This window comes from Bubalus kerabau, chromosome 1 (genome assembly GCF_029407905.1).
Source record: "Bubalus kerabau isolate K-KA32 ecotype Philippines breed swamp buffalo chromosome 1, PCC_UOA_SB_1v2, whole genome shotgun sequence".
Lineage (NCBI taxonomy): Eukaryota > Metazoa > Chordata > Mammalia > Artiodactyla > Bovidae > Bubalus > Bubalus kerabau.
In genome coordinates this window covers 94,148,567-94,169,080 of record NC_073624.1, presented here as the reverse complement: position 1 = coordinate 94,169,080, position 20,514 = coordinate 94,148,567, and the positions used below count along the sequence as shown (strand labels likewise).

At 42.5% G+C, this 20,514-nt stretch overlaps 1 protein-coding gene across 2 annotated transcripts in view; it reads right to left on the bottom strand.

The window, feature by feature from the left end:
• The window catches only part of SLC4A8 (solute carrier family 4 member 8), an 83,658-nt gene that overhangs the window by 21,986 nt on the left and 41,158 nt on the right, over positions 1-20,514 (bottom strand). For both annotated transcript variants that reach the window (XM_055583737.1, XM_055583741.1), the window contains exons 12-18: positions 18,012-18,186; positions 17,282-17,415; positions 15,938-16,183; positions 9,383-9,488; positions 8,616-8,777; positions 2,742-2,855; positions 14-175 (exon numbers count right to left, since the gene is read on the bottom strand). In XM_055583737.1, coding sequence (XP_055439712.1) covers positions 14-175; positions 2,742-2,855; positions 8,616-8,777; positions 9,383-9,488; positions 15,938-16,183; positions 17,282-17,415; positions 18,012-18,186 — 1,099 coding nt within the window. The remainder of the gene's footprint in view (positions 1-13; positions 176-2,741; positions 2,856-8,615; positions 8,778-9,382; positions 9,489-15,937; positions 16,184-17,281; positions 17,416-18,011; positions 18,187-20,514) is intronic.

The following is a 20,514-nucleotide window of genomic DNA, read 5'->3' as shown; positions in this document are numbered from 1 at the left end:
AAAGTTTTCTTACCTTGAGTTTGTGTTCCTTCCTGTTAATGATGACGGCTGTGATCTGCTGGTCCATGAATATTAAGATGGTGCAGAGCAGTGCCGGGATGACTGCAGCAATCACAGTCCACCAGGGATTGGGGCCAATGGGACTGATAATCCACCCTCGGTCATCCCGTGTTGGCTAAAGGGAAAAAGCAAGGTTTTATTTTTGTATTTTAAGTTAACTGTAGTCATTAGGGCAAAACAGATCAAACTGAATCACAACAACCACACTTCTTTTTATTCTTGAATGAAAATTCTCAAAAAAAAAAAAAAGGGAGCATGAAATACAGCAATCCCTTAGAAAATCTATGACCTTGTTCCAAATCCCCTTTGAAAGAGTCAGTCCTCAATTGTCAATTTCTTATGGAATATTCACTAATCCTTCACTTCCTTCCCTGGCTCTCCAAACCCCTGTGTACAGAAAAAGTGACTTTATCTCCGCATTGACCCAGATAAAATATATTGACTAATAATAAAATATGTTGTTTAAAGAAGAATTTATAACTTGCAAAGACAATATAATAACTGTGATTATCCTCCTCACTACTCTCCCCACCAGAAGCCATATCACGTATGTTTACAGCACAAATAAAGGCAACAGAGTCTGTTACGTGGAATCTCAGGGGCCTGGTCCAAGATCCACCTCCTATCAGCAATGAAACAAGGTCCAGGCCCTGGAGACCTGAGAGAGGAGTCCAAAACACTCAATCTGGGGACTCGCATGATTTGGGATTCTCTTCAATGACCCTGTAAGACCACTGTTCATAAATCTTATAAACTAACTAAACTCTCCTAAATCTCAAAAAAAAAAAAATGCCAGGGTACTCTGGGTAAGAAAAGTTCACTTTGATTGGCAAGTAGGGATGGAAGGTAAAAGGCCAGGGATACAAACTGGCCCCAAACTCATGAACAAAGCAAAGACTTTAATCCAAAGTATTTGATTCCACATTGGTTATCATTCTAGGATTCAAAGACTCTTCAATAATGTCACCAAGTCCCAAATTATTATTAGGTTAGGTTCTGAAAGTTTATAGAATCTGTGTTTCCTTAGTAATAATGTTCTAAATGGTAGTTAAATTGTTAGGTCAACACAAAAACGTATTAATCTCTGACTGACATTCAGTTCAGTTCAGTCGCTCAGTCGTGTCCTACTCACCCATCAATAATAGTACTAGCCTTCAGACTGGGTCTTGGTCATTGGGGGTCATGTGGTGTAATAGGGAAGAGAAGAAAGAAGAAAATGTTCTCTCTGCTTCCTGAAAGGGAGGCCTGCCAATGAGCAGCACTGCCTTTGACATTCTCCCATTTTCTCTGACGTCTCTCCCATCTTCCAGAGGCCTTCTTCCCAGATGTCCCAGAAATGCAGTGCCTTCTGACTATCTGAAGCCTACCCATCAGGAAACCTTTCCAAGAACTGCTTAATGCTCTGAGTACTTATTTTTACATAAAATCCATTCCTCCCGCATTGTTGACCTCAGCCAGCTATTAGAGAAAAAGCTGACCGCACTCATTCACACAGGGTGAGAATGATATATATTCTAGGAGGTATATACTTTTAAAGAGTATGTTTTTTAATCCATCAATTTCTAACTGGGTGGCATTTCAGTTGAATTTAACAAAACAAAATAAAATTTTTTCAAGCAATTACAGAAAAAGATATTTTTAACCAGGCCTGCTTCAGGGAGACAGAAAGGGAAGATGAAGGCCGACTATGCCGGGTGTTTACAAGTTGCCACGGGCCTGCGTTCCCGGCCTCCTCCTCCTACCCATTCCCTCCTCTCCTGGCTCCTCTCCAGTCCCAAGGACACCCGGGTTTCCTCTTCGCCCCACCCTGTGGGGATCTGCGGAACTGAGCTCAGCTGTTCTATCTTCTCAGTTTCCTCAGTAGGTACCCCCAAACTGAAACAGATCCGAGTCCCCATGTGTAGATCATCTGTTTTACTTTTTGTACAGATTTTTGGATCAACAGTATTGATTATAGACAGATATACAAACAATGAATTAGGGTTGAAAAGAGGTCACGATTACTCTGGTGGGGGCCCTAGAATGAGGGTGAAGCTCCTCCACCGCCTCACCTCCTCATGGGCAAGATACTTGAGGAGCAGGACTGAGGCCTACAAAGAGCCTTTTCACCCTTCCTGATTTCCTAAGACAGCTGATGCTCAGTGAAGTGCTGGGAACCAGAACTTGTTCCAGAGACCCACATTCCCACAGTCTTTGGTATATGTTTATGTAAATACAGATATTCCATTGTTTTATTTTTTAATTATTTATTTGGCTGCACTGGATCTTATTAATAGCTGTGGCATGGAAACTCTCGGTTGAGCCATGTGGGATCTAGTTCCCTGACCAGGGATCGAACCCAGCTCCCTGCATTGGGAGTATGGAGTTCTAGCCACTGGACCACCAGGCAAGTTCCCACATTTCATTGTTATAAATCTTCACATATTAAAGACAATAAATGGCATTAAGAAAATAAATAAGGCTTTTCATTCATTAAACAACATTAGGTTTTCTGACTTTTCTAATTTGAACTCAGTCAAGCCTGAAGAGTTTGCTTTTCTGAATGGTATGGCGTGAGCAGCACAACTCAGATTTAGAGGACTACAAAATACATGATTAGGATAAGGAGAGGCCCCTGAAATAACTCGGGATCAGAGTCTATGAACTACATAAGGGCACCGAGTACCCTAAGATCTGTTTACCTTGAACACACTGGGAACCTGAAGCTTGGGTGATGGGACTCCAATCAAAAAATCAATAATCACCATTGTGAAGATAGTGAGGAAAACAGCAAAGTCACTCACCATGGAGCGGACCTGGCATGAAAAAGGATTGGAGATGTGTTACTGTAGATTAAACACAATAGAAAAGACTCGGGTATTGTAAAATGCTTAAACATGCTCAGAAGAATGATTTAATTTTATTGGTCAATTAATACAAGCATATTTAAACAACAGGACTATGTTAACATGCCCAAAATAATACCACCAAAGTGTGGGTATCATAAGGGAGAATGAATCCTCTGACAAATTCTACTGAGACCCACTCCAAACTCTGAGGAGTTCTGTTTAGAGAATCTGGGCCCAGCATTTAGGGAATAGCTCTGAGAACTCGGGATAAGATTTCCTGGGACCAAGAAGATCCAGCTGCACCCAGACCTTGCAGCAGCACCAACTCCTCTTTGCTCTCAGCCCCAACATCAAATCCATTCACAAGTCCTGTTGGCTCTGCTTTTAGCTCATGCCCACAATCAGACCCCTTCTCACCACCCCATAGCTCCCAACCAGATCAGAGGCACCGGCAGCTCTTGTCTCTGTAGCTGCAGCAGACTCCTAACCCTGCCTCTGTCCTTATGTAAAGCTGCTGGAATGAGCATTCAAAACACAAGTCAGATCATGTCACTCTTCTACCAAAACCCTGAAATGCCTCTTCATTTCATGGAGCTAAAAAGCCCAGAGACCTCCTTGGCCAGTGAGGCCCACACACATCTGATATCATTACTGCTCTGACCCAGGTCCTAATGCTCCCCAACTCACTCTGCGTGTCCCAGCCACACAGCCCTCCTTACTGTTTCTTACTCACACCAGACTCTCCCACCTCAGGGCCTTTGCACTTGCTCATCCCTCTGCCTCAGCGGCTTTTCCTCCAGGTGACTCCATGGGCAGCTCCTTCCTTTACATCCACTCAAGTATCACAATTTCCACTTAATCGTCTCTCATGGTCACCACCCTCCACCCTAGTACCTCCTGTATGCCTTTCCTACATTATTTTTCTTCAAAGCCCCTCATCACCATTTTGCCCCTAAGAGGACTGACTAACCGATTTTATAGTTTTGTAGCTTTAATAAAACACAGTCCCCCTCAGTGTCTAGTGCCCACTGTATGCCCACTTTAATCTGAGCTTCCAACAAGACTGAGCCAGATATAACATCTGGCCAGATATACATGGCCACATGTAACATCACTGATACTTTAACCTGACTTTGCTTTCTTGTGAAACCTGAGGTTTCTAGCTCCCCTTCCCTGGTTTTTTTAGTTCTCCTCTGAATGTTACATAAATTCTCTGAACATGTAGCTGCCCTACCAAGAAGCCCATCCTGGGGCCCAGGGTCCTTCTCTCCTTTGAACACCTGTGGCACTTATATCCCAGGATGGCATCCATCTAATGACTGCTATCTCCTATGGGCCTAGTTGTTTCATGGGTTTTCCCTTCCTATTGATGACAGGGACACTCTCTCTCTCTCTCTCTCTCTCCCTCTCTCTCTCTCTATATATATATACACACACACACATAAATTAGAGGATAATTACTTCACAACATAGGAAGGTTTCTGCCATACATCAACACAAATCTGCCACAGGTACACATATGTCCCCTCTCTCTCAAACTCCTATCCCACCCCCCTCCACATCCCACTCCTTTAGGCTGGCACAGAGCACCGGCTTTGAGTTCCCTGCATCATACAGCAAACTTCCACTGACTATCTATTTTACATATGGCAATGTGTATGTTTCAAGGCTATTCTCTCACATCATTCCACCCTCTCCTTTACCACTTTGTTCAAAAGTCTGTTCTTCATGTCTGTGTTGCCTTTGCTGCCCTGCAAGTAGGAATAAAACTACCATATGAGAAGCTAAAGGCAAAGGAGAAAAGGAAAGATATACCCATTTGAATGCAGAGTTCCAAAGAATAGAAGGAGAGATAAGAAAGCCTTCCTAAGCGAACAGTGCAAAAAAAAAAAAAAAGAGAGGAAAACAATAGAATGGAAAGACTAGAGATCTCTTCAAGAAAATTAGAGATACCAAGGGAACACTTCATGCAAAGATGGTCACAATAAAGGACAGAAATGGTATGGACCTAACAGAGGCAGAAGATATTAAGAAGAGGTGGCAACAATACACAGAAGAACTGTACAAAAAAGCTCTTCATGACCCAGATAACCATGATGGTGTGATCACTCACCCAGAGCCAGACATCCTGGAATGTGAAGTCAAGTGGGCCTTAGGAAGCATCATTACAAACAAAGCTAGTGGAGGTGATGGAATTCCAGCTGAACTATTTCAAATCCTAAAAGATGATGCTATGAAAGTGTTGCACTCAATATACCAGCGAATTTGGAAAACTCAGCAGTGGCCACAGGGCTGAAAAAGGTCAGTTTTCATTCTAATCCCAAAGAAAGACAATGCCAAAGAATGTTCAGACTACCACACAATTGCACTCATCTCACACGCTAGCAAAGTAATGCTCAAAATTCTTCAAGCCAGGCTTCAACAGCACATGAACCATGAACTTCCAGATGTTCAAGCTGGATTTAGAAAAGGCAGAGGAGCCAGAGATCAAATTGCCAACATCTGTTGGATCATTGAAAAAGAAAGAGAGTTCCAGAAAAATATCTACTTCTGCTTTATTGATTATGCCAAAGCTTTTGACTGTGTAGCTCACAACAAACTGTGGAAAATTCTTCAAGAGATGGGAATACCAGACCACCTGACCTGCCTCCTAAGAAATTTGTATGCAGGTCAAGAAGCAACAGTTAGAACCAAACATGGACAACAGACTGGTTCCAAACTGGGAAAGGAGTACGTCAAGGCTGTATATTACCACCCTGCTTATTTAACTTCTACACAGAGTACATCATGCAAAATGCCAGGCTTGAAGAAGCATAAGCTGGAATCAAGATGGCCAGGAGACGTATCAGTAACCTCAGATATGCATATGACACCACCCTTAAGGCAGAAAGTGAAGAAGAACTAAAAAGCTTGATGAAAGTGAAAGAGGAAAGTGAAAAAGCTGGCTTAAAAGTCAACATTCAAAAAACAAAGCTCATGGCATCCAGTTGCAAATAGATGGGGCAACAATGGAAACAATGGGAAACTTTATTTTTGGGCTCCAAAATCACTGCAGATGGTGACTGCAGCCATGAAATTAGAAGACGCTTGTTCCTTGGCAGAAAAAGCTATGACCAACCTAGACAGCATATGTACCCCAGTGTTCACTGCAGGACTATTTACAGCAGCTAGGACATGGCAGCAACCTAGATGTCCAGCAACAGATGAGTATATAAGGAAGTTGTGGTACACATACATAATAGAATATTACCCAGCTATAAAAAGGAATGCATTTGAGTCAGTTCTAAAAAGGTGGATGAACCTAGAGCTTATTACAGAGTGAAGTCAGAAAGAGAAAGATAAATATCATATATTAATGCATACATGAAAGAGATGGGAATACTAGACTGCCTGATCTGCCTCTTGAGAAATTTGTATGCAGGTCAGGAAGCAACAGTTAGAACTGGACATGGAACAACAGACTGGTTCCAAATAGGAAAAGGAGTAGGTCAAGGCTGTATATTGTCACCCTGTTTATTTAACTTATATGCAGAGTACATCATGAGAAACGCTGGACTGGAAGAAACACAAGCTGGAATCAAGATTGCAGGGAGAAATATCAATCACCTCAGATATGCAGATGACACTACCCTTATGGCAGAAAGTGAAGAAGAACTAAAAAGCCTCTTGATGAAAGTGAAAGTGGAGAGTGAAAAAGTTGGCTTAAAGCTCAACATTCAGAAAACGAAGATCATGGCATCCGGTCCCACCACTTCATGGGAAATAGATGGGGAAACAGTGGAAACAGTGTCAGACTTTATTTTGGGGGGCTCCAAAATCACTGCAGATGGTGACTGCAGCCATGAAATTAAAAGACGCTTACTCCTTGGAAGGAAAGTTATGACCAACCTAGACAGCATATTCAAAAGCAGAGACATTATTTTGCCAACAAAGGTTCATCTAGTCAAGGCTATGAATTTTCCTGTGGTCATGTATGGATGTGAGAGTTGGACTGTGAAGAAGGCTGAGCGCCGAAGAATTGATGCTTTTGAACTGTGGTGTTGGAGAAGACTCTTGAGAGTCCCTTGGACTGCAAGGAGATCCAACCAGTCCATTCTGAAGGAGATCAGCCCTGGGATTTCTTTGGAAGGAATGATGCTAAAGCTGAAACTCCAGTACTTTGGCCACCTCATGTGAAGAGTTGACTCATTGGAAAGACTCTGATGCTGGGAGGGATTGGGGGCAGGAGGATGAGATGGCTGGATGGCATCACTGACTCGATGGACGTGAGTCTCAGTGAACTCAGGGAGTTGGTGATGGACAGGGAGGCCTGGCGTGCTGCGATTCATGGGGTCGCAAAGAGTCGGACACGACTGAGCGACTGAACTGAGCTGAACTGAACTGAAAGTTACTATATAATTTTAAAATATATATGTCTGTGTCTCCTTTGCTGCTCTGCAAGTAAGATCATCAGTACCATCTTTCTAGAGTCCATCAGTTCAGTTCAGTTCAGTTCAGTCGCTCAGTCATGTCCGACTCTTTGCGACCCCATGAATCGCAGCATAATTCACGTTTTACAGTTTATTATTTTGTAATTGAAGTATAGTTGATTTACAGTGTTTCAGGTGTACAACAAAGTGATTCAATTTCATATATATATTATTCTTCAGGGTCTTTTCCACTATACGTTAATTACAAGATACTGAGTAGAGTTCCCTATGCTATACAGCAGGTCGTCGTTTATCTATTTTATATATAGTAGTGTGTGTATCTGTTACAGAGACAACATTTTAAGCTTCTTTTGCATCCCCTATTTCACTTAAGCCAGGCTTGACTGAGCAAGTAGCAAGTAGTCAGTACACAACTGCCACCTGCTCATTGTATGTCCAGACCGGAAACAAATAAATAAATTATTTAGAAATTATTTATTTAAACAACTTATTTAGAAACAACAACTTATTTAGAACTGCAGCTTCCACCTGCCCTTCATGCAGCTTCCCTTAACCACTGTGTAGACTCACTGACATCTGAGAATGTGTTGTTGTCCTGAATGTATACAAAGAAAATGTCTCATCAACTGAGACCCTCACCCATTCACACATCCTGCTTTGCATATCTGACTGATAAAAGCCTCACACACAGGAAAACCACCATTTCCTCCTGATCCTAGCTCCTCCTCAAAGCAAAGATACCTTTAGTCCCCCTATGCTTGGCCTCTAATTCCACCCCACCCAAACCGGTCACAAAATAAACAATGCCATCTGTGTCAGGGAGAGGCAGTTGAGGCTTCAAATCATCATGCAAACCAAGTCAGGAGCATTTTGGCTGCTGCAGTCAATGCGCCCAGTGATTTCACAAGCTATTACTAGTCATCCCCCAGAGGAGACTCTGGGGTCCCCTACACATCCCAGGCAGTCATCCCAATGCACTGTCTTCAAGTGCCAGTTTCAGCTACTACTCGCGACATACCCCAGCATTCTGGAAATGAGATGCAATTGAATAGGACGACCACCTTAAACTCACCGGACACTTTTCAATCAAAAATTCTTAGGTATTAACCGCTCATCCTACACCACACATCTATGAAAGAGGCTGCTGGACACAGGAAGAAGAGAAGGCCACGGCCTCCAGAATCAGGTCTCTGGAGCTCTGCACCTGTCGGTGTACTCCCAAGCAGCATGGAGGCTGAGAACGGTTCTGTGATATTTGAAGTCTAACACAAAAGAAATGCAAGAGTGTGCTACCTACTCTGGTTGGGAAATAGCGACTCGTCTTGAAAGTCTTCAAGGTGCTGGAAAGGATGAAGGTGGTGAAGAAGAGAATGCAGGACCAAAAGAGCACGTCAGGAGTATAGGGTCCATGGTGGCCACAGGCAGAGCCTGTGAACTCTCCGTGCATCTCCTGGCACTCCTGGAGGAATAGACATTCTGGGTGATGAAAGGCAGGCACGAGGGAGGAAACAGCTGCTGTCTCCTGACTGTCACTGTCATCCCAGGGTTGCTGGGACATGCAGGCTGCCTGTAGCCTCCACCTGCCCTCCATGCAGCTGTGGGCTCTTGTCTGCACTTTGGGTGACTGCTTACGGTCCTAACTAACACACTTTTGTAAAAGAAATCAGAACTGTCCTGAGCAAACACGAGGTTCTGGGATGGCCCCAGCTATTGCACTGTTTTTATTACAGAGGACTTCCAAACTTGAATGTTCTTCAAGCCCCCACAAAATCTGGATCTGAACCCTGATCCTCCCTGATTTCATTCCCACATATCCTCAGTGTAGGGTCACTGGGCAGGATGTGTGTGGGAAAGAGGTGCAAGGTCATCTTCCTTTCCCTTTGTCTACAAGAGATTCTGAAGGGAAAGGAAAGTCAGTTAAGAATTGTGTTCTAAAAAAACAAAACCAAAACGCTTGATTTCTATCAACACCAGAGTGTACTGAAGGGCTCCCCACTTCTACCTAGAAGGACCCCTGAAGCCCAGCGGCCACGAGGCTGAGCTACCTGCAGCGCCCAGACTTACACTAACAGTCAGGTTGGCCCAGTGCACTTCTGTTGTCACGATGTTGTGGTCCTTCCAGTACTGCAAAGTGTGATTGTTCGGATTCTCTGGGAGGCTGCACCTGCAGCTGAGGGGAAAAGAAAACATTCCTGAGAGAAGTAGCCAAGTATTCAAGTGAATGTTCTGAGCCATGACAGGGCCAAAGGCATTGCCAAAGCCCGTGCTATTTCTCCTTTGCCCACTTCAGATCCTTGAGGTTGGTCCTATTCATTGAGATCCAACGATACCCTGATTTTTCAGTCAGTCATTACTAAAATTGGGCTCAAATCAGCATGTGGGTCTTCAGATATTGGGCTGACGAGTTAGGCATCTGATGTGGTAGTTCCCTTGCTTAGTTTCTATCTCTTGGGCTCTTCCTACAAAATACATTCTACATAGCAAGGAGGACCGGATACCCCCACTCAGCTCTCAATAGCCTCCCCAAGCCAAAATATTTGGTACCTTAAACCCCTATCACATTCTTGCTCTAAAGTCAGAGCCTCCTGGAATCATGGTGGAAACTACAACATTCTCCCTGGTAATATCTACTCTCCTGGTCATTCCCTGGCTTCCCCAGGCCTCGTCTTGCATCCAAACCAGAGCAGACCAGACCTGTCCCACTGGCCACCATGTTGCTTCCCAGTCCCAGCATGCTTCACGCCTGTACTGGCTCCCAGTATACTCAACTGACATGGCCATTCCCAGCAACTTGGTTTCACCTCTGATTCTGCCAAGCACACCTTCTAAGGATGTAGCGTGACAGGATTAAAATTCAAAAAGATCTCAATAGGCAATAACAATAGAAGGAAATCAACAAAACAAAAACAGAGAAAGCATAAAATACTATTTTTATGTATTAAAAAAAAATCAGTTCCAAACTTGGAAACAACAAAAATGTTCTTCAGGAGGTGAATGTATGTACGGTAGTACATCTAGACAATGGACTATTATTCGGTGCTAAAATGAAATGAGCTACCAAGCCATGAGAAGACAAAGAAGACATTTAAGCGCATATTATGAAGTGAATTAAGCCAATCTGAAAAGCCTATGCACTGTATGATTACAACTATATGACACAGTAGGAAAGGCAAAACTATGGAGTAAGAAGATGAATGGTTGCCAGAGGTCAGGGTGAGGGGGAGGGATGACCAGGTTGGGCACAGAGAATTTTTAGGGCAGAGAAACTATTGAGTAGGATGCTATAACGGCAGATATGTCACTCTACGTGTGTCAAAACCCATAGAATATGCAATTCCAAGAGTGAACCCTAATGTAATCTCTGCATTATGGGTAATCATGATGTGTCACTGACTGCAACAAACATGTCACTCTGGTGATGGATGCTGATAGTGGGGGAGACTGCATGGTGGGGGCCAGGAGGTATATGAGAACTGTCTGTACTTTGTGCTCAATTCTGCTGTTATCCTAAAATTTGCTCTCAAAAAATTAACTCTACTTAAAAAATCAGTTACACACCTATTACCATAAAATCACTTAAAGAATTGGGGAGTTCTAGCTTTATAACGGGCTTCCCTGGTGGTTCAGATGTAAAGAATCTGCCTGCAATATGAATCAACAGTGGAATGCAACTGAAATGTTAAAAAAAAAAAAAAATACCACTTTGGCGCTTCCCTGGTGACTCAGTGGTAAAGAATTGCCTGCCAATGTAGGAGACACCGGTTCAGTCCCTCATCCGGGAAGATCCCACATGCCGTGGCTCAACTAAGCCTGCGCACCACAACTATCGACCCTGTGCTCTAGAGCCCAGGAACCACAATCCCGAGCCTGTGTGCCGCAGCTACTGAAGCCCGCTCAGACTGGAGCCTGTGCTCCGCAAGAGAAGCCGCCACAACGGGAAGCCTGCACACCACATCGAGAGTAACCCCAGGCCTCCGCAACTGGAGAAAGCCCGAGCAGCAACGAAGACCCAGACAGCCAAAAAGAAATAAAATTCGTTTTTAAAGAAAATATTGTCTTGAGCTTTATTAACAAAGAATTTCAGTATCCAAATCCAAAGTCTACACAATCCAGAGCTGGTCGCTTTTGCCTGTCTTCTCCCACTTGGACATAAACTCATGAGGGTAGAACTTTTGTCTGTCATGTTCACTGCTATGTTTCCAGGGTCTAAACAGTGCTGGGCCCATAGTAGGTGCTCAATGAATATTTGTTAAATGAATAAATGAATGATTAAAAAAGGTCAAAGAATGAACCTTCCTCCAATGCCAATCAGAAATCCACTAGGTTTCAAAGATTATATTCCCTGATGGTGACTATTTTGTAATAAAATAATTTTAAATTCTAATACATATTTAAGGAGTTATTTTTAAAGTGTGAATAAAGGGATAGCTAGAATCTAGAAAAGTGTATCGAGGCTGGCTGGCAGGCATCTCCACACAGTGCGCCTTCTGCTCAGGCAGTCTCAGACTGATACTGTTCACTTCACAACCAGACCTTCCACATCAGAATGGGACAACCAGAACAGAGGGAACTTGATGTACAAAGCTAAAGGACAGGGAGAATTCTCTTTAGTCATAATTCAGAGAACACCATTCCTGAGAAGAAATGTTTACAGGACCAGACTCTCCTAGAAGGATGAAGACACAGTGAAACTGTCTTTTTTTCAACTTAGCCAAACTATTTTGAATAAGTGAAAAAAAAAAGTTGAAATCTAGGTAAGTAAGTAGATTTTTTTTATGGTGTTAGTTCTAGAAAGTCATGTAGGTCTTAAGAGAACCACTCAACTTTAGCTTCTTCAGCATTATTGTTTGTGGCATAGACTTGGATCACTATGATGCTGAATGGCCTGCCCTGGAAATGAACCAAGATCATTCTGTCATTTTTGAGTTTGCATCCAAGTACTGCATTTCAGACTCTTTCATTGATTATGATGGCTACTCCATTTATTCTAAGGGATTCTTGCCCACAGTAGTAGATATAATGGTCATCTCAGTTAATTCACTCATTCCTGTCCATTTTAGCTCACTGATTCTAAGATAGCGATTTTCACTCTTGCCATCTCCGGCTTAACCACACAACCAATTTGCCTTGATTCATGGACCTAATATTCCAGGTCCCTATGCAATATTGTTCTTTATAGGATCAGACTTTACTTTCACCATCAGACATATCCACAACTGAGTGTTGTTTTTTGCTTTGCCCCAGCTACATCATTCTGTCTGGAGTTATTAGTAAATGCCATCCACTCTTCTCCAGTAGCATATTGGACACCTTCTGACCTGGAGGGGCTCATTTTCCAGTGTCATATCTTTTTGTTTTCATACTGCTCATGGGGTTCTCGTGGCAAGAATACTGGAGTGTCCTTTTCATCATAGGGGATTGGAATACAAAAGAGAAAGTCAAGAGATACCTGGAGTTACAGGCAAGTTTGGCCTTGGAGTACAAAATGAAACATGGTGAAGGCTAATAGAGTTATGTCAAGAGAATACACTGGACATAGCAAACACAAGAGAAAGTCAAGAGATACCTGGAGTTACAGGCAAGTTTGGCCTTGGAGTACAAAATGAAACAGGGTGAAGGCTAATAGAGTTATGTCAAGAGAACACACTGGACATAGCAAACACTCTCTTTCCAACAACACAAGAGGTGACTCAACACATGGACATCACCAGATGGTCAATACTGAAATCAGAATTATTATACTCTTTGCCGTGAGAGATGGAGAAGCTCTATACAGTCAGTAAAAACAAGACCTGGAGCTGAATGTGGCTCAGATCATTAGCTTCTTATTGTAAAATTCAGTCTTATATTGAATAAAGTAGGGAAAAATACTAGGCCATTCAGGTATGATCTGAATCAAATCCCTTATGATTATACAATGGAGGTGATAAATAGATTCAAGGGATTAGATCCGGTAGACAGAGTGCCTGAAGAACCAAGGACAGAGGTTGGTAACACTGTACAGGAGGCAGTGACCAAAAGCATCCTAAAGAGGAATGCAAGAAGGCAAAGTGGTTGTGTGAGGAGGCTTTACAAACAGCTGAGGAAAGAAGAGAAGGAAAAAGCAAGGGAGAAAGGGAACGATATATCCAACTGAATGCAGAATTCCAGAGAATACCAAGGAGAGATAAAAAGCCTTCTTAAACAGTGCAAAAAAAGAGAGGAAAATAATAGAGTGGAAAGACTAGAGATCTCTTCAAGAAAACTGGAGATATCAAGGGAATATTTCAGGCAAGGATGTGCACTATAATGGACAGAAAAAGTAAGGACCTAACAGAAGCAAAAGAGATTAAGAAGAGGTGGCAAGAAAACACAGAACTGTATAAAAAAAGGTCTTAATGACCAGGATAACAACGATGATGTGGGCACTCACATAGAGCCAGACATCCTGGAGTGTGAAGTCAAGTGGGCCTTAGGGAGCATTACTACAAAGAAAGCTAGTAGAGTGATGAAACTCCAGTTGAGTTATTTCAAATCCTAAAAGATGATGCTGTTAAAGTACTGCACTCAATATGTCAGGAAATTTGGAAAACCCAGCAGTGGCCACAGGACTGGAAAAGGTCAGTTTTAATCCCAGTCCCAAAGAAGGGCAGTGCCAAAGAAAGTGTCCAGTTCAAACTACTGGACAATTGCCCTCATTTTGCAAGTTAGTAAAGTTATACTCAAAAATCCTTCAAGTTAGGCTTCAACAGTACATGAACTGAGAACTTCCAGATGTACAAGCTGGGTTTAGAAAAGGCAGAGGAACCAGAGATCAAACTGCCAACGTTTACTGAACCGTGGAGAAAGCAAAGGAATTCCAGAAAAGCATCTACTTGCTTCACTGACTATGTGAAAGCCCTTGACTATGTGGATCACGACAAACTGGAAAATTTTTGAAGAGATGGGAATAGCAGACCACCTTACCTGTCTCCTGAGTAAACTGTGAGTCAAGAAGCAACAGTTAGAACCTTACATGGAACAACTAACTAGTTCCCAGTTGGGAAAGGAGTACATCAAGGCTATATGTGACCCTGCTTATTTAACTTCTATGCAGAGTACATCATGCAAAATGCTGGGCTGGATGAATCATAAGCTGGAATCAAGACTGCCAGGAGAAATATTAACAACCTCATATATGCATACAATACCACTCTAATGGCAAAAAGTGAAGAGGAACTAAAGAGCTTCTTGATGAAAGTAAAAAAGCTGGCTTAAAACTCAACATTCAGAAAATGAAGATCCAGTCCCACCATTTCATGGCAAATAGGGAAAAAGTGGAAGCAGTGACAGACTTTATTTTCTTGGGTTCCAAGATCACTGCAGATGGTGACTGCAAGCCATGAAATTAAAAAGATGCTTGCTCCTTGGAAGGAAAGCTACGACAAACCCAAAGACACCATTTTGCTGACAAAGGTCCGTATAGTCAAAGTTATGGTTTTTCCAGTAGTCATGTACAGACATGAGAGTCGGACCTTAAAGAAGACTGAGCGCTGAAGAATTGATGCTTTCAAATTGTGGTGCTGGAGAAGACTCTTAAGAGTCCCTTGGACAGTAAGGAGATGAAACCAGTCAATCCTAAAGGAAATCAATCCTGAATATTCATTAGAAGGACTGATGCTGATACTGAAGCTCCAATATTTTGGCCATCTGATGCGAAGAGCTGACTCACTGGAAAAGACCCTAATGTTCGGAAAGACTGAAGGCAGGAGGAGAAGGTGCGACAGAGGATGAGATTGTTAGGTAGCATCACTGCCTCAGTGGACATGAATTTGAGCAAATTCTGGGACATAGTGGAGGACATGGGAGCCTGGCATGCTGCAGTCCATGGGGCTGCAAAGAGTTGGATACAACTTGGCAACTGAACAACAAAGTAGATTTCTAGACCTTTTGGATACAGAGTAAGAGACCTATGGATCTATAAGGAATTATTAATATTTTCTACCTAATGATTCCTAAGAGTAGCCTATATATACTCTCAGAGAATGTGATGTGGTCCAAAGCCTCACAAGTTTTTGCAAAAAGAAGTTCTTCCCAACAACTAACTTGAATTCTCCTTGCTACACTTGCAGTCTATTTTTTTATTTAAATTTATTTATTTTAATTAGAGGCTAATTACTTTACAATTACTTTGTATTGCAGTCTATTTTTGTCTCAGTGCCTGGACCCAAAAGACATACTCTGGAAAGCATTTCTCAAGTCTTCTCTGATTCTTACTCTTAATCTATCTTCCCCATCATTATCTTAAAAAAATTTTATGTGGGCAATTTTTAAAGTCTTTGTTGAATTTATTACAATATTCTTGTCTTTTATGTTTTGGATTTTTGGCTGCGAGGTATGTGGGATCTTAGCTCCCTGGCCAGGGATTGAACCCACACCCTGCGCTTTGGAAGGTGGAGTTTTTACCAATGGTCCACCGGGGAGGTTCCCCCATCATCACTTTTGACTGTTCTCCTCTGGCAGACCAAGCTCTGTTTCCCAGAGGGCCAACACACTTCTTTAACAGAAGCTACAAGCACCGCATGGCATGCTGCCTCAGCCATTATACTCAGGCCCTTCACTTTATTTTTTTAAAAATAAAAGAAGCAGAAGCATACTCACTAATACAGGCTAAGGTGGTCCAGCTGGCTATGCATGTGGATGGGGTAGGTCTCTGCCAGGTGAATCAGCTTTTCTATTGCTTCATAGATGAAAATAATGCAAATCAGGGAGGCAAACGCTTCTTCAGTGAAGCGAGTAATGTAGCAGACAAGGGAACTGGCATCAGTTGCCACAAGGACAATACACAGGAAGGCAGTCCACAGTCCAATACAAGCTCGCAGGGAGAGGTATGAGAGAGCGTAGTCTCTGAAACAAGACCAAAGTTCATCAAAAGTCAGTGAATGGCGTTACATTCTGACCCCCTGCATTACAGGCAAGGCTCAGAAATGTGGTTAATTCATCTGCTACTGTCAGTTCCAGTACTGCAAGCTAATTTGTCCCTAATTCTGACTGCACTGCACTCCTGAAGGCTGTCCTGGGACCGTTGTGACAAAGATCTGCTTCACAGGCAGTATTTCCCACAGCAAGGACGGGGCAGCGGAGGAGGAGCAAACTGCCCGCAGCCCACTTCTCCACCCTGCCCCACATGGTTAAGGTCATCTCCCTGCAGCTAAGGCGGAAGGGCTGGCCGCGCACCACGCGCTCCTACTTCTCATACACAATGCAAGAAGGATTTACAGGAAAACGAGCGCATGCTGACTCTCCACCAACAATCAGGATATAAAGGGGGAGTATTAACTCATTAAAAATTGACTGGAACAGACTTAGAGATGTCAAAAGCAAACTTACGGCTACCTAAGGGGAATCATGAAGAGGGAGAGATAAATCAGGAGTTTGGGATGAACATACACACATTACTATATATATATATATATATATATTTTACATATATATATATAAAACAGATAACCAACAAGGACCTACTATACAGCACAGGGAACTCTACTCAATATTCCATGATAACCTATATAAGAAAAGAAACTGAAAAAGAATGAATATAGGTATATGTATAACTGAATCACTTGCTTACAACTGTAACACAATATTGTAATTCTACTACACTCCAATTTAAAATTTTAAAAAATCCATACAATTAAAAAATTAAATTTTTTAAAAAGAAAAATTGACTAGAAAAGGAAATTGAGTTTTCATTTGGAAACTTTCATTAGGAGTTTGGATTAGCTAGGGAAAGTGCTTTTAAAGATAGAAAGTCAAAAGTTGAGGGACATTAACAAAGCTCTTCGGGCCAGGAGATCTGCTATTTTAGGTATGGTCCTACCTGGGGGCAGGGTGACAGACCACAGGATGCTTTTGCCTGCTTACACTCTAGTAGGACCCTAACATTCAAACCTAATAGCAAACTAACACATCCAGATAGAGTTTTCAGAAAACCAAATATCTTACTTGCAGAATTTGAACAAAATCTTTTCAAACACAAGCACTGGCCCAGTGCTTCCCAGGATGGTGAGAGCCTGGCCGGCAAACAAGGAATAGGCGATCCCAGTCATGGAGGCTCCAAACAAGGATTCAATCGCACTCTACAGAGGGAAAAAATCATCACTGAGCCCACAGCCCATCTGAAGTGAGTGACACAGGCTTACATACATTCCTAACTCAGCTCTCCAAGGCACCTGACAAGCCACTTGTTTGTATTTTGTCTCAGAAAGAGTGATGTGTACATAGTCTAATCCTCTTGTAAATGGATACTGCTTCAATAATTTAAGTCCCCAAATCTATCTACATATGACCCCTTAACAAGTCTACTATGCACAACTCAATTCATTATTTATAAATATACATAGAAAACACAATGATACCATTCACATTATGGGTTGTCATACAGAGTCACCTTAAATCTTATTTTCAGATGACATCAATATATAATTTTATATCCTTGGAGCAACAGGCAATACAACAGGGCAATCAGCTATCTAAATTGATATGCAGGCAGAAGAGGGTCTGTTCTAAAGGGAGAGCGGTGTTGCTCGTTGGCATGAAGTCAGAAGACTATGTAATTCAGCAGGAAGAAACCAATCTCTTCAGTCCATGCCCAGGGAATTTTCCTCCCAGAAGACTTGGCTACCTTCATATTTTTACTCTCATTTGGGACCATTAGAAGTGGCAAAGTTCTTACTATGCGCCCCTCGGTGGCTTCTCCAAGCAATCCCCCAAAGGTGATGACGGGTGACATGCAGGCACAGTACAGGAACAGAAAGGAGGCCAAACACTGTAAGCTGAGGGCATCCCGGTAGTCGCTCCAGTACCAGGGGGCCTTCCGCTTGATGTCCAGAACCAAGCCCCCAAAAAGCCTGCAGAAACATGGCAGACAGGTGTCTAATGCAGTCCTTCTCCCACTAAAGCAAGTCAACAGAGCACATTCCAAAGCACTTCAAATGCACTCTGTATGGAGGTTAATATTTGGCTTCAATGTGACCCCAAGCACAAGAGATCTCTCTGGGGCAGCATGGATTCTGGCCATGTTCCAACATGGATTCTATTTGCAATCAAAGGCATGAATTTGAATGATTATTCCAAGCATAAAAATAATTAATTTGCTATGCATAACACCCATTCAATAAAAAGTTTCCAAAATTTAACATGAAATGAAGTATTAGCTTCAAACTTCAAATTCTGAGCCGTTAGGAAGCAATGAACAAAACTATCATGGTATTAAAACTGTTAGTTTTATTATATGTTTTCTAGATAAAAAGCCCTACCACATGTATATTCTTACTCTGAACTACCCACCTTACTTGAGAAATCAGCATAATCATTCATGCAGTTGCCAAGTAGTAACAGATACTTCATGCCAAGCACTGTGCCAGGTGCTGGAGACGCAACAGTAGCAAGGCAAACACAGCCCTTTGTCTCTAGGGTGAACAGTCTGGCACAGGGGACAGACAGTGTTGTGAGGGTGCCATGGCCGCAAAGAACAGGGAGGGCATCTCAGCTGGGACTCAAGAATGAACCAAGAGTACCAGATGAGGCAGAGGGGCTGGCATGGATGACGCCTAGAGGTTCAAGGTGCTGAAAGAGTTATGACTGGATAAGGCAATGTGAGGGGTAATATCAATAGACAAGGCTAGAGATGTTGGAAAAGCTAAGTCACAAAAGGCCTTATAAAAAGGAATCAGAAATTTATCCCAACAGTGTGTCAAGCAGTGAAGGACTTTAAACAGGGAAGCAGCATAAGTAAGCAGGCATTCTGAAAGGATCACTCCAGTGAGAGTGTCATGAATGGAACATGGAGCAAGGCTGGAGGCCATGTGTTGGAAAGAGAATCAGGTGCCAATTAGGAGGCAGAATCAACAGGACTTGGTGGCAGGACTTCAAGATCCCTCTCCACTTCCCAAGGACGAGAAAGATCAAGAGTGCGATGTCCTACACCAAGAAGGAGGAGTATGTCCAGACAGGGGCAATTTTTAAAGAGTGAAGTCATTGAAGAGAGTCATTCAGCATTCTACAGGGCAAATTACCTACTTTCTTCTACACATGAATAGCATAGAAAAAAAAAAAAAAAAGAGGAGGCGGCCTGTTATAGAATGGGAACATAATAATGCAATGCAAACCTCCATTGGATCCTGTGTCAAACAAACTTTAAAAGAATGTTGCCATGACAATCACAGAAAGGTGAATATGGACTAAACATGAGACAATGTAAAGAACTATTGTTAATTTTATTAGATTTCATAATGGAAGATAGCTGTTTTTTAAAATGTCCTTATCGAACAGAGATACCTGCTCAAGTAGTTACAGGTGAAATGACATGTAACTGGTGATTTGGCTTAGAATAATCTAGAAAACATAAAAATAAAACAATTAGGTAGTGAAGAAATAGATAAAACAAGATTGGCAAAATGTTGGTAACTAATGATGGGCACATGGGTGTTCATTACAGTGTCCTCTCTTCTTGTTTATGTTTGAAATGTTCTATACTAAAAACTAAAAGACACCAGTCTACTATCTCATGAAAGGAGGCTTAGCTAGCTCTTTATTTTTCTGTGCTCAGGAGCCTAGAGGTGTCCTGTGAGGCCTGGGATCTGTATGCCAGAGGAGAAGGCCGGGCCAGCTCTCCTTCTCCATTCAAAAGCTCCCTCTCTTGTGGGATGAACTGAGAGAGTAGCTTTGACATATACCTACTACCGTGTGTAAAACAGACAGCTAGTGGGAAGCTACTGTATAGCACAGGGAGCTTAGTTTGGTGCTCTGTGATGACCTAGAAGGGTAGAATGGTGGGGGGGGAGGGAGGCTCAAAAGGGAGGGAACACATGTATACATGTAGCTGATTCATAGGTGCTGTACAACAGAAACTAACGCAACATTGTAAAGCAATTACACTCCAATTTAAAGCAAAATAAAAGCTCCCTCTCTCATTTAGCCAGGTCAAATGGGTACGCAGATGGACACAGGGAACACACTCTTTTATCTGACCCACTTGCTCTTCTGGTTTGCAGGGCACAGTTGAGATTTACTCTTCCTCAACCTACAGTGGTAACATCACAGTCTGCGCCTGCGTTTAGAGGAGAGAGGCAAAGTCAGCCTTGTGACCTGCTTTGGCTTTAGCCTGTCTGGCCGGCCTCGCTGAGGTAAGGAGCTATCTACAGGGTCTAACCGAGAGCATGGGAGTTCCACCTCAG